The sequence below is a fragment of the Schistocerca americana genome, chromosome 3 (assembly GCF_021461395.2).
Source record: "Schistocerca americana isolate TAMUIC-IGC-003095 chromosome 3, iqSchAmer2.1, whole genome shotgun sequence".
NCBI lineage: Eukaryota > Metazoa > Arthropoda > Insecta > Orthoptera > Acrididae > Schistocerca > Schistocerca americana.
In genome coordinates this window covers 259,909,551-259,923,888 of record NC_060121.1, presented here as the reverse complement: position 1 = coordinate 259,923,888, position 14,338 = coordinate 259,909,551, and the positions used below count along the sequence as shown (strand labels likewise).

The 14,338-nt window shown below is 39.3% G+C and overlaps 1 protein-coding gene across 1 annotated transcript in view; it reads left to right on the top strand.

The window, feature by feature from the left end:
• The window catches only part of LOC124605581 (proton channel OtopLc-like), a 111,755-nt gene that overhangs the window by 37,988 nt on the left and 59,429 nt on the right, over window positions 1–14,338 (top strand). Inside the window, exons 5-6 of the mRNA XM_047137363.1 lie at window positions 7,700–7,860; window positions 12,185–12,323. Coding sequence (XP_046993319.1) covers window positions 7,700–7,860; window positions 12,185–12,323 — 300 coding nt within the window. The remainder of the gene's footprint in view (window positions 1–7,699; window positions 7,861–12,184; window positions 12,324–14,338) is intronic.

The window sequence follows — 14,338 nt, the reverse complement described above, 5'->3', positions numbered from 1 at the left end:
ATGGCTCTGAGCACTTTGGGACTAGAACTCAGAACTACTTAAACCTTACTAAACTAACGACATCACACACATCCATGTCCGTGGCAGGATTCGAACCTGCGACCGTAGCGGCCACGCGGTTCCAGACTGATAGTCAGCAACCTAACGTCTCTACAGCTCTTACTGCCTCCCTGGACATGGGCACCGGCGACAAGCAATTAACCTCTCTTTTGGTCTTACTGCTTAAGTAGATCGGCACCTAGCCTCTCTCCACTTCTTAGTGCCTGTGCATGGGAGCTGTTGGTCTGTGGCTTAAGCTCTCAAAAGCTCTTAGTCACCACCTGTGCATGGACACCATCAGTCAGTAGCCTCCACTCTCCACGGCTCTAGCAGCCTCCCTGTGCATAGTTGTCACTGGGTAGTAACCTAACCTCTCTAAAGGAGGATGCTGCCAACAGATTGAAAGTAATTTTGAATGAACCTTAGACTTGTATTGTTGTTATACAACTTTCGGATCCCATGAAGTAATCAGTGCTATCGACAGGGGATGTCAAATTGAATCCATATTTTTAGATATCTAGAAGGCTTTCGACACCGTTCCTCACAAGCGTCTTCTAACCAAACTGCGTGCCTACGGAATATCTCCTCAGTTGTACGACTGGATTCGTGATTTCCTGTCAGAAAGGTCCCGTTTTGTAGTAACATACGGAAAGTCATCGAATAAAACAGAAGTAATATCCGGCGTTCCCCAAGGAAGTGTCATAGGCCCTCTATTGTTCCTGATCTATATTAACGACATAGGAGACAACCTGATTAGCCGTCTTAGATTGTTTGCAGATGATGCTGTCATTCTTCGTCTTGTAAAGTCATCAAATGATGAAAACGACTTGCAAAATGGTTTAGATAAGATATCTGTATGGTGCGAAAAGTGGCAATTGACCATGAACAAGGAAAAGTGTGAAATTGTTCACATGAGTACTAAAAGAAATCAGCTAAATTTCGATTACGCGATAAGTGACACAAATCTGAAGGCAGTAAATTCAATCAAATACTTAGGGATTACACTTACAGATAACCTAAATTGGAACGATCACATAGATAATATTGTTGGTAGAGCAAACCAGAGACTGCGATTCATTGGCAGAACACTTAGAAGGTGCAACAGGTTTACTAAAGAGACTGTTTACACCACGCTTGTCCGCCCTATTCTGGAGTATTGCTGTGCGGTGTGGGATCCGCATCAGGTGGGAGTGATGGATGACATCGAAAAAGTACAAAGAAGGGCAGCTCGTTTTGTATTATCGTGAAGTAGGGGAGATGGTGTCGCAGACATGATACGTGAATTGGAGTGGCAATCATTAAAACAAAGGCGTTTTTCACTGGGACGGGATTTTCTCATGAAATTGCAATCACCAGTTTTCTCCTCCGATTGTGAAAATATTCTGTTGGCATCCACCTACATAGGGAGAAATGATAATCACAATAAAATAAGAGAAATCAGGACTAGCACAGAAAAATTTAAGTGCTCGTTTTTCCCGCTTGCAGTTCGAGAGTGGGATGGTAGAGAGACAGATTGAAGGTGGTTCATTGAACCCTCTGCCAGGCACTTTATTGTGAATAGCAGAGTAATCACGTAGATATAGATGTAGATGTAGATCTGATTTCTGCAAATGGTAGATGAGTCAACGCACAGTATTTTGTAGTGAGGGACTAACTGTCAAAGAGAAATATTTACTTTTTATTCACATAAACAACTTACACCCTACACAACAGTAACCATTCTTTGGTTTCTTTTATGGTTCGACAGCTGCCAGATTTGCATAAGTAACTATGGTATTGCTTCGGTCTGTTTCTGTGAAACAGAGATTCTTCTTAGATTACTTTTCCCGAAAAAAAAAACGCCTTTGCTGATTTCTGCCGTCATACATGAGCTATTGTTTTGTAAGATGTTTTGTTATAATGTTTATAACTGAAACTTAGGCTACAATTTTTTGATCTACTGTGATATTCGAGCTTCATTAGTGGAAGATCATTGGTTTCAAAAACCTGAATAATTTGTCAGCTGCAACAAAATATTTCTTTCTAAAAGTGGTTGTTGAAATTATGAAAGTCATTTCACATTTTCGAGTATTCAGAGCAAATTTAGAACAATGAATTCATTACGTTTCAGATCCCAACAAACGAATAGCACACATTTCCCATTTACTTATCGCTTGGTTAACCACTACTTTACTTTCAAACAAGTTTTGAACTGCTGTCAGAAAGTCCATCAATAATATTTTAAATTCTCTTGTTTACAATAGATGTTCAACCATTGCGTCTCCTCCCTCGTTATGTCATTGGTACATTACAACACTGTAGTCCATAATGAACAAATGCATTGTTAATATTGTGTAATACATTTGTAGTCCATTCTATCGATTTATTTCTTTATTTTTGTAAAATGCTTCATTACAATATTAAGATTTAGCTTCTATACAAGATACGTGATGGACGAAACTAAATACAAGGAATTAGACATTACGCACTTTGGTGATTTTTACTGACATCTATGTACACTCAGTTCGAACAAGCCTGAGAAGGCCCAGCGGTACCGACCGGCCACCGTGTCATCCTCAGTTTATAAGGGTAACACGACGTGGATATGGAAGGACGTGTGATCACTAGTCACTGGTCGTTGTCAGTTTCCGTGACCGGAGCCGCTATTTCTCAATCGAATAACTCCTAAATTGGCCTTATAAGGGCTTGACAACCCAGCTTGCGAACAGCTCTTGGCAGACCAGGACGGTCACTCATCCAAGTGTTACCCAAACCCAGAAGCACTTATTTTCGAAGATCTGACAGGAATCGGTGCCACTGCGGCAAGGCCGTTGACGAAGTCTAATATACGTTATATGAATGTACTAGTGATAATGTGAAACTTCCTGGCAGATTAAAACTGTGTGCCCGACCGAGACTCGAACTCGGGACCTTTGCCTTTCGCGGGCAAGTGCTCTACCAACTGAGCTACCGAAGCACGACTCACGTCCGGTACTCACAGCTTTACTTCTGCCAGTACTGTGAGTACCGGACGTGAGTCGTGCTTCGGTAGCTCAGTTGGTAGAGCACTTGCCCGCGAAAGGCAAAGGTCCCGAGTTCGAGTCTCGGTCGGGCACACAGTTTTAATCTGCCAGGAAGTTTCATATCAGCGCACACTCCGCTGCAGAGTGAAAATCTCATTCTAGTGATAATGTGTTGCCCATTCTCTTGCACACATGTGCCGAAAATTTTGAAGACAAATTTTCTCCAGTTTCAGCGATATAACACAATACTTGGAGAGGTACAAAGTGATACAATTTATAATTAGGTGTTCTAGATTGTACAACTTATACTACAAATCATACCACTACAAACTTTTCTAAGCTATAGCAAGAAATACACAAATTTGTTGAACATCAGCAATATTTATTTTAATTTCCAAATGAACTCATAATACATTTCGTTATCTAAAATACTAGGCTACTTGCAGACTTGCACTGAACAGTTTCCACATTAGCTACCCATTCAGATTTCCTGCTATCACAATGAAACACAATTTCATTCACACCTACTTTCGTGCTCTAGGCGCAGATTCATACACAAGATTTGAAGGACTAATTCATCTGTTTTTTCTGCTCAACTTCGCAGACCTGGCAGAATAATCTTCTGGTTTTGCCAGCATTAATTTTGTTCCTCTTACTTTTGTTGTTCTCAAATTCTTTAACAAGGAGAAACTCCTTGTAAGGACTACCTGTGATCTCAATAGCAGATGATATTGCTCTGCTCCTGTTTCTTTTCTGTAGAGCTAGGACAGACAAATATCTTTTGGGCCTACTGATAGTCCCCTACTACATGTTTGTTTCTTAGTAGTAGAAGGAGTCAGAGGTAGATAAGTTCCAATAGTTCGTCGTGATATTCCTGTGATTCCTTACCTTGTAAATCTATACATTTCTTTTTCCTCATTTCCAGCTTCGGATTCTGGTTTGGATCTAGTCGCGACGAATTTCGAAACTTCAAAAATACATTGATCCAAAGGCTACATTCCGGTTTCAGAGAAGTTGCTACTAGCATTTTGTACGATCGTAGCACTGCCTTATGACTCGTATGACTAATATTGATGTCAAGGTTTCGCAAAGCAGAGGCTTAAAAATGCAGCGTCTAGCCTGTAACCTATGAGTGGTGTGTGGAGGTGGGCAGAGCAGGATTAAAACGCTACTGAAATCGTAGCTAGAAGACTTTTGTATGTATTGTATGTACGCCTAAAGTTATTAACATCTTTTCGTTGGAATGGGAACTTACAATGACGAGGAAGTGCTGCATTTATTGAAAAAAAAAATTCAATAGATACCCCACCACTATCTGAAATAGCAAATTTAGCACCAGATGGCGTTCCATCTTTTAGATAATCGGAAATAGTTTCCTCCTAAAAACAAACACAGGTGGTATTCGTCCCCCTTTTCTGCACTAGCTATAGTCCCCACTTGGTGCTTCTCTCTTGACACAATGATCTTTTGATATTTCTGTACTGCGGATAGGGTAGTGTTGTCCATATTGAATGTCTGCATAGACGGAAAACCATGATTGGAATCTAAACAGAAAGATCTTGAAAAAATTTCATGAAAGCCTCTCTGCTGAAGCAAAATGTTTTAGATGCCGAAGTAGTTTCTGACTGTCAGAGAGATAATTCAGGGTACCGAAATATGAAGATATTATACCATCCTTTAACTGCCATCATGTTTTTAAATCTATGTGTGTTCCAGTTTTCTTCTTCCAAATCAAACACAAGTCTTTGTAAGCTGGCCTGACTACATTCCAACATGCAGGATTCAAGTTGCAGGATGTGATCCACCAGTGCCTCCTTGGCTCTCTAGCAAATAAAGGAACACGTTTTTTATTCCAGCTAAAAACGCTATAAGTGTTCTCACCAGTCTTTGTTTAGTTAATGGTGGCTAGTTAATATGCCTTATGATTACGTGTTTCAGTACAATGATGTAGCACATGAAGTCAAGTAAGAGAATATTCGAAAGCTGTGATTATAGATTTAATATAATCTGAATCGTTCAGAGATAAAATGATAACGTCAGATTTAACAAAAACCATTCAGAAAGTTGTACTAAACAACTCACTCACTTTAATCAATGGAAATTCTTCTGACTGGGGAGAGATCAAATATGGAATTCCCCAAGGCTCAGTCTTAAGTCTGCCATTGTTTCTCATATATGTAAGTGATCTTATGTCTAATATATAACAAGTAGAATTAGTTCTTTGCGGATGATGCTAGTTTTGTAATCGATTGAAGCATACATACAGCAACAGAATAAATAGTAAGCATATTCTTAACAGTGTCACTGACTTAATTTCTGCAAATGGTCTCCTGCTCAATTTTAAGAAGATACACCATACTCATTTCTGCACATCTACCCTACTATACCAATGATAAGTGCAACAAACGGCGAGGAAATACAAATAGGGTGGACTCTTCAATTTCAGGTTTCCATATTGATGAGAATTTAAACTAGAAAAACAGATTTCGTAACTGGTGAAACAACTTGGCTCAGCTACAGTTACAATAATTACAAATACTGGGGAGAGATAAATCAACACATTGACATATTTTGCATGTTTTTATTCAATAATGTCATACAGAATAATATTCTTTAAGAAAGAAACATGCTGTAAGAATATTATGTGGCGCTCACCACTGGTCATCTTTTAGATATCTGTTATAGAGTTGGGCTTTCTAACTACTGATTCGCAGTATATTTAGACAGCCGGGGTGGCCAAGCGGTTATAGGCGCTACAGTCTGGAACCGCGTGATCGCTACGGTCGCAGGTTCGAATCCTGCCTCGGGCGTGGATGTGTGTGATGTCCTTAGGTCGGTTAGGTTTAAATCATTCTAAGTTCTAGCGGACTGATCTCAGAAGTTAATTCCCATAGCGCTCACAGCCATTTTACAGTATATTTATTCTTTCATGAAGTTTGTTGTAAATAGTCCACTACAGTTCAAAAAGGACTATGATGTACTTAATTACAATGTCAGAAGGAAAAATGACATTCATTACTACCTATTAAGGTTCCCTTTAGCACAAAAAGTGGTGCACTGCGCGACTAAAACTTTTGATCACTTACACTGTGATATAAAATGTCTGCCAGATAGAAAAGTAAAATTTGGAAATCAACAGAAAAAATTTATCCTTGAGAACCCTTTCCATTCCATAGAAGAAATTCTTTTATTGTCATCTTCAAAGGTGGTGGGTAGGAATTACTACCTGACATCTGTACACTTAATAATAATTAAAACAATTTAAAATACTTGTCAATGTTCAACATGTAGTCATATTTGCAAATTAATTTTCAGTCCGAATGTAAAATTACTCGTTTCACATCATTATAATTTATCGTACAAATGATCCACGTAACATGGAAGTACCTAACTAATAGCTAAAACAATAAAATATGCGAAAACAAGTATGCCAAACATTACCCATAAATAAGTCTCCTGTGTTCATGTTTTTACAACTGGAAATACATGCACCAGTGCAATTATTAGATCAAATCAGTTGTTGAAACATAGAAAATTATTTTAAAATTTACCGGTATAATTGATGAGAACAATGGTGGCATAGTTAATAAGAGGGCACCATACTTTTTAAAATTATCTTTTACTGCACAGAACGCTAGAAGAGTTTTAAATGCTTGGTACAGTATAGTTAATAAGACGACGCCATACTTTTTAAAATTATATTTTACTGCGCAGTTGTTTGGAGAATTTTAAGTGTTTCTACACTATATTGCGACTGAATAAGTTTAGTTGTATACTACATAAATTGTAAATTGACTTAACGTACTTCAAGATAGTAGATGCTTAGCTTGACAAGCAAATATGCGCTTCTTTAGACCACAAAATAAACTTGAACCATTTCACGCCAGAATTCTTAACGGTCTGTCGAAGTGGTTACGTTACAAGACTAGATACAACCTAATGCATATTCTGTCCAACAAGCAGCATAACCATGGATATAGTTTGCTAGATATGTTGGTGGTACAATTTAAAAGGCGGTACAATTTATAAGACTTTACCTTACGACTGTGTGGATTAAAATATATTAATTATATTCAGAACAATATATTGTAACGTGTTTCATATTGTTTTAACAATATTTCACGACAATACAGTCTAATATCACCCTGTTGATATGAGAATAACTGCGTACACCATAATAGGTTTTCATATATCGACACATTTGATCTACAGAGTTTCCGATTTTGTAGAGAGTACGAGTTCCTCTATATCCTCCTTTTTTCCGACATCTTAGGTTTCTTCGTCAATGATTTATGCACGAGAATGTGTGTAATTGTTTCCAGTTGCTCAATCAGCAGGAGAAAGTTTTTGTCAGGAATGAAATTCTCGAATGAAATACGCCATAGACCAGTCCTACAATTATTTATTTCTGCACGCACGCATTTCAATGTATTTGCAATGAACGATTTCAATTTATCTAGAAAAGCTGCACGAGGAAATACAGCAGTTAAATGAATAGCCTCAAAACTGGGCATGAGTGCCTCATATTCATATCCCATAAGGTTTTTAATTTGCAATAGATGCCGCATTCTAACGCCACCAGAATGAATTTTTGCTGTTTAATTATTTCTCTAATATTGTAACAAATATTCTTACTATCTTTTGTGTTCTTACCGCAGCTTTCGGCATCGGTAGCATGATATATTCTGGGCTGGAGTTTGGCCAGTTCTTCGAGTTGGAGAAGAACCCCAAATGCTACAACGTCATGCTGTCTGTGACGCCCATCGCCCGGATGATCTTCATCATCATGCAGATGCAGTTCATATTCCTCAGCAACAAGGTACACCGCCAGACATTAGCTACTCCAGTCAGTTTTATCCATTGATTAAATTGCCTCCGTTTCGTGTAGAAGTAGATCAAACTCAATACTGTCGCTTAATTTCGAGCCACATTCAGGTAAAATAAAAATAATGACTTTATGTTGTAGCTAACAAAAAGTGGGAACAGATCATCTTCTGTCATTAATTTTCTTATTCATTAACAACTAAGTGCACTTGCGTTTATGTATTTCAAACTCTATTGTGATATTTTCATGTACAGTTATGTTTTTCACTGTTTTTGTTTCCTGTTGTAGTTGTGTTCACAGTGAGATTTATTAGTGACTAGTTCTGAATACAGTGTCCATTCGCAGGTCTATACCGGTAGACAAGAACTATGTCATTAGGCTCAAAATATAAAATAAAAGCAATAAAAAACGAGTTAACCTGTTAGCAATCTGTACGTTCAAATTTACAATTTTGTTCACTGTGGAAATTACGTAATTGTTCGTATGAACTGTCTGAATCGTCCTACAGCCATTTTTATCATTTACATAAAACAATTGTGAGAAACTATCATTTATAGATTTCATAAACATGGTATAACGGTTATGAATGCAGATATTTTTACATGCTGTAGCTTAATATGTACACACATCAATGTGTTGGTAGCTCTCTCTGTGTCGAACTGTTTTCCCACAAACACGTCACAATATTTTCTACCTGATGTTCCCTGCTCTGTCGTAACGACACCTCTAACTGTCAGTATAGAGTAAACTAACCGTTTTGTGTCCATGCGTTCACACTCAAGCACTTTCAACCCAGGGGAAAATAAGCATTAACAGTTTGCTCTTGCCACATGTACTTGGAGGTACTAACCAAACTGAAAACATACTACTGGTAAAGCTATAATCATTAGTCTGCAAATGAAGTAAATAGTGATGTAATGTTATTCAGGACACTGTCCTCAGTCACAAACATAAATACCTTCTCTTCCACCCATTACCGCCTCTGTTTGGCTTTATGATCTGCTCTGCACTCAACCATCTACCAACAGCTCCCAGATCGGTGTATCTAACTGGCGCAGGATGTTTTCGCTGTGTGTTCATACACACCCTCGCCACAGGACAACACTAGTGCGTGTTCATGTAGAACTTCTGTATAAAGGGGGGCTTTCAATAAATAATGAAATACATTTCTTTTCTACGCCAATTTCGGTTGCAAAAATGCCGAATTTGTTGTGGGACATTGTGGAATATTCACCCTTTAGCCCTTATAGTTTCACGAAGTTAGGTGGTTGCCTTCAAAATGGCGCCTGTAACAGAGGTGTGTTCCAAGCAGAAAGCTGGCACCAAATTTTGAGCCGCGCTGAGTAGCCACGCGGTCTAAGGACCAATGCCTCGGTTCGCGCGGCTCCCCCAGTCGGAGGTTCGTCCTCTGTCGGGCGTGTGTGTGTGTGTGTGTGTGTGTGTGTGTGTGTGTGTGTGTGTGTGTGTGTGTGTGTGTGTGTTGTCCTTTGCGTAAGTTAGTTTAAGTTACATTAAGTAGTGTGTAAGCCTAGGGACCGATGACCTCAGCAGTTTGGTCCAATAGGAATTAACCACCAATTTTCAATTCCAGTCACCACCAAATTTTGTTTTGACGGAGAACCAGAGCATGGCAGATATTCATACACGCGTACAGAATGTTAGAGAGCCCTGGAAATGAACAAAAGCTTGGTGAGACGTTGGGCAGTTAGAATGAAGTTCACGAGTAAACAACCGAATGTCAGTGTCCAATGTGCATAATATTTCGGCAAGTAACCACGTTACCATCATCAGATACGATGGTGAACTGACTGCACAGGAGCTGTAATGGTGTTTTTACCTCGTCTCCCTCCCTCCATCCCGCCACTCGTTCGTCACTTCGTGCCCAGGTGAGGGGGCATGGCAAGTATCTCCTTCTCCCATTCCGCCAACTTGTCGCTCTGTCTACTGTTCGTGCCAACCAACACGTATTGGCAGTCTCCCTGTGTTGCTCTTCCTGACTCCAAAGTCAGTCTGCTGTGGGGTTTCTCGCTCCTATTCTAAATCAGGCTACGAGTATGTCCCCAGGTCTTACTCCCATGTTATTATTGTCTCGATTGATCAGATGTTCCCTTATTCTAATATCGATAGGTTATTTAACGACTCAGTCCAGAAGTTAGCCATCTGTGTCAGAGCCTGAGTAAGATCTTAATCCAACCACGTAATTCTGAAGGTGCAGATTCCACGACTACCGACTTGTTAGTCTTCTGCAGCTTGGTGAGTCGTTGGTGGTCAGAGCAACCATCTTCGACAATACGCACTGTGCTACCTATACATGTCATGCCACTTTGGAAGGCGAATTGATAGACTACTGAAATCAGCAGTCAGAAGCCGTCCTCGACATTAGTAAGCTGTGCCCGCTGTTTAGCTGGTGGGCAGAAATTAGTCTTCACTTTGTATTTTTGAGAGTTGGTCCTAACTTTGCAGGTAATGTACCACAAAACGGAATAAATGCTGTGCCCGCATCCTACTTAGTTATTTCTTCTGTTTTGTTAGTTTTATTTCCATAGGGTAACAGTTGTACTCAGGAAATGTATTAATTTCAAAAGGTAAACAGTATTGCAATCAGTCGCCAAATGCTGTTTATTCCACAACTAGGTTTCGGTCATCGTGTGGCCATCTTCAGTACAGTAAATATAAGTTAAAACATTAAAATCACTTGCATACGCACATAGTTCCAACTGCATTATTCACATCAGTGGCCAGGTATAAGAACTAGACGAGTCCCTGCGCCCGCACCCGAGCACGTGAATCGCAGATGGGGCAGCCGGTCGGTGAAAGGTGGAGTGGGTGGTGGAGATGAATGCAGCGCTCCAGGTCCTAGTGAAACCTTCCCGTCTCTTCTACACCTCTTTTGTTATTGATAACCTTCCCTTTTGCAATAAACTATGAAACCGTTCCTTAGGATTTCTTTCTCTTGCTTAATAATAACAGATGAAATCTTCCCTTTAAAATTTATTCTCTTTCTCTATCTTCGCATACAAATTTAATTGCTGCTTATTAAAAGTGATTTTCTGCTTATTTCGATGAAACATAGAATGTGTCGTCCTCGTGGCCCTCAGTCGTTATCTGCAATAACCCAAAACTGTTCCTTACCATTTTTACTGTTAATGGATCGCCATCTGACTGCTACATCGAACTGCGACATGAATGTACTTACTCTGTTTTACTATACACTATTAGCTGCTGGTGGGCTTTCATAATAAGTGGCTGTATTTATTACCAAAGCTGACGTTATTCTTTAATAGCAAAGCTGAAGTTATTCTTTAATTAATTTGACTGAAGTTACGTAATTCATAGTTAAACTTTTTCTTGACAACAATAAAATTTTGCAAAGTTTTACGTTGATGGTATGCAATATTGCTGGCAATAGTTAATTATATTCTGAATGAAATGATTTTACAAACGTTCAAATGGGACTTACTTTTTACAATAATCTTACAACTAGCAATGCGCAAACATACCTTCAGTAGTCTTGATTTTCGAAAAAAAAAGTTAATTCAATAACATTAGTTCCTCTTATTATAATAGTTAGCTGATGTCTCTGTGCATCCGTTTACAATCTCTTGTAAATCATAGCTAGTGGCTGGCAGGCACACCGCTCCTCTCAACCTCTCGCTTCAGACCTGCTACCGACTCGCTTCACTTCTCGCTTACTACTGACTTCCCACGAACGCTAAAGTGCGGTCTCTCCTGCCAACAATGCTTTCTGGTGCAGACAATACCTGCTACCATTACAAAATGTACCAATGCGCAGTCTTTCCCGCTCTTTTTAAAATTATATCGATTTGCTGTCTCTCTTGTCAATACTTTGGTGCAGACATTCCCTGCTACCACAATTATTTCCAACATGACAAATATTAATTAGTCCTACTTAATCCTATTAATAAAATATAAACATCTTTCATAAATTGTGATTTGAGAATAAACAATAGAAATATACACGTCTTACACTAGGCAATCATTCCCTCAGTGCAGCTAATGATGACATCGTGGTTACTTGTTGAAAGATTGTGTCTGTTGATGCCAAGAGTCAGCTGATCACCCGGGATGATATTTTTGGAATAATCTGTATTCATACAGAAGAGATAGAGGTTCCCATAAATAGCTTTCCTGCCTTCATTGACACTGTCAGCGCTTTTGCTACACTTCGCTTTAATTTCTGGCGTACATTTGCGAACATTCTATCTCCTACAATTGTTTAGTATATTTTAACTCATCAACGCCATACGCGATGACCATTTAGTGGCAATGCGAAGATGTTGGTCTGTCTATGTTTCAGCAACTTAAAGTTCGCACCTACCACGTGCCCATGAGGTTCGGCCTGATGCACATGATTGCCTGCAACGTCTGCGTCTGGCTCAACGTCCTCATTCAGGAGACCAAGCACGAGATCATCGCACTCTACTCGACAAGTTCAGGTACTTTCTTCTACTCCCAGCTTTAGTAGACAAAAGCCATAATTATGTCTGCCATCAATTCTGGAACGAATTATTTTAATATCTGCAAATATCAGCAATATTTAGTTCACAAATTTAAATGCGTAAAAATTAATTCATATATAGCATGTCAAATTAAAAACCTTTCAGCCGTGAAATTTCAACGCTGCAACTGGTTGCCAAATAAGTAAAGTTGAAATTTGACCACTAAAAGATCTTTATTTGATGTCTATCAAACAGCAGAGTCCCGAACTGCCTCTAAAAAGATGGACATATAGAGAACTCATACATAGATCGACCCCCAGAAAACTGCGTGTATTTGATTTGATTTGATTAATATTCTGAAGGATTTAAAACAATGTAATGGGCGCTTTGATCGACTTGTGTGAATCAAACGGATCGTTCAGAGATTCGGTAGTCATCGTGCCATCGAGGAATATCGCACCGATTATTGTGTGACTGGACATTGGACACCAGTCACACGTTGGGGGTGAAGAGACTTCTCGATCGCGAAATACGGATTCTCAGTCCCCCAAATGCGCCAGTTTTGCTTATTGACGAGCACATCCAAATGAAAGATGGCTTCATCACTAAACCAAACGTACTAATTCCCATCGTTCCCTGCGGTCAACTGTGTAGTTTCAACGTCCTGACGCAAACCGTTCAGCAATTATGACGGTTTTATTTCATATAGTTCAATATTATCTGTTACGTCGACTGGCAACATTTTAATCGTTCTGTGTTTCATGTATTATACTGTGTGACCATATCTTGTACAGTGTTGATCCTTTTGTAGGGGCCCTGAGCAGTAGATTTCCTGAACATGCGACTTTTGAGAGTTCTGTTAAATCGTTCGACTACGGAAGCTGTCAAATTTCAAAAAGTGGAGTAATGATTAATTCTGAGATTCTGCAGTAACTTTATAAAACTGCAGAATTCTTTCCCTGGATCGGTTTGTAAATGCACTGGGATCTGCTTGCATTTTGTGTATATATTATTAAGTGCGCCTGCAATTGTGACACCAGTTTTAGTCTTCAGAGCAGCAACCCATGCGCATTTCTAATAAAAGTCAGTTACTGTTAATAAATATTTACCTCCAGAATTCCATTCTGAATATGCAGTCATGTCAACTAAGTATGTCTGTTGAAGATCATCAAGTCCTTTTGTGATAACTGCCCTCCTAGGACACAGTCGGCGAGCAGGACGATTAACCTCTTCAGCAATGGCAGCTTGCATCACGCTCTTTTCTTAACCTGTTCCTTACGGAACACAATATACCTTCGCAATGACAGACTGTTTGCTTGTATGGAGTGGAGTGCGGGGAAAAAAAGAAGGAGAAGAAAATGAAAGAACACACATATATTCTAACAGGAAATTTTATTTATTCCCAAAGTACCACCTCATAATACGTTAGTCTCTGCCATACGTCGATCTTCAGGAATACTGAATGATTTTTTTCGGGGTTTTCTGTGAGGGACAGTCGAAAGACTGCATATAGACTACTCTGACACAATGCACACCCAGTAAAGCAGATGTCCATTCTACTTTTTCTTGACTAGTGTTGTTTTTGTGGTCCAGACGGGTTTGATGCAGCTCTCCGTGCTACTCTATCCTGTGCAAGTCTCTTCATCTCCGAATAAATACTGCACCATACATCCTTCTAAATCTGTTTAGTGTATTCATCTTTTGGTCTCCCTCCACTATTTTTACCCTCCATGCTACAATCCAGTACTAACTTGGTGATCCCTTGACCAATCACCATCAAAAAATCGCTGCATTTGCACAACTTCCACAAAGTGTTCCTCGCAGTAACGACAGACCGTCCATTCTCCACTGCTCGTGGTGATGATTACGTGTTAGCCACGGATTTATCTTCTGAGTGATTTCTGATAGACTACTAAAGGCTACAACTTGAGTGATAGTGACGTATTCCTCTGCAATAACATACCTTCCATCTACGAGGATAGCAACTGCTTGTTTAGGCACAAAATTATTTG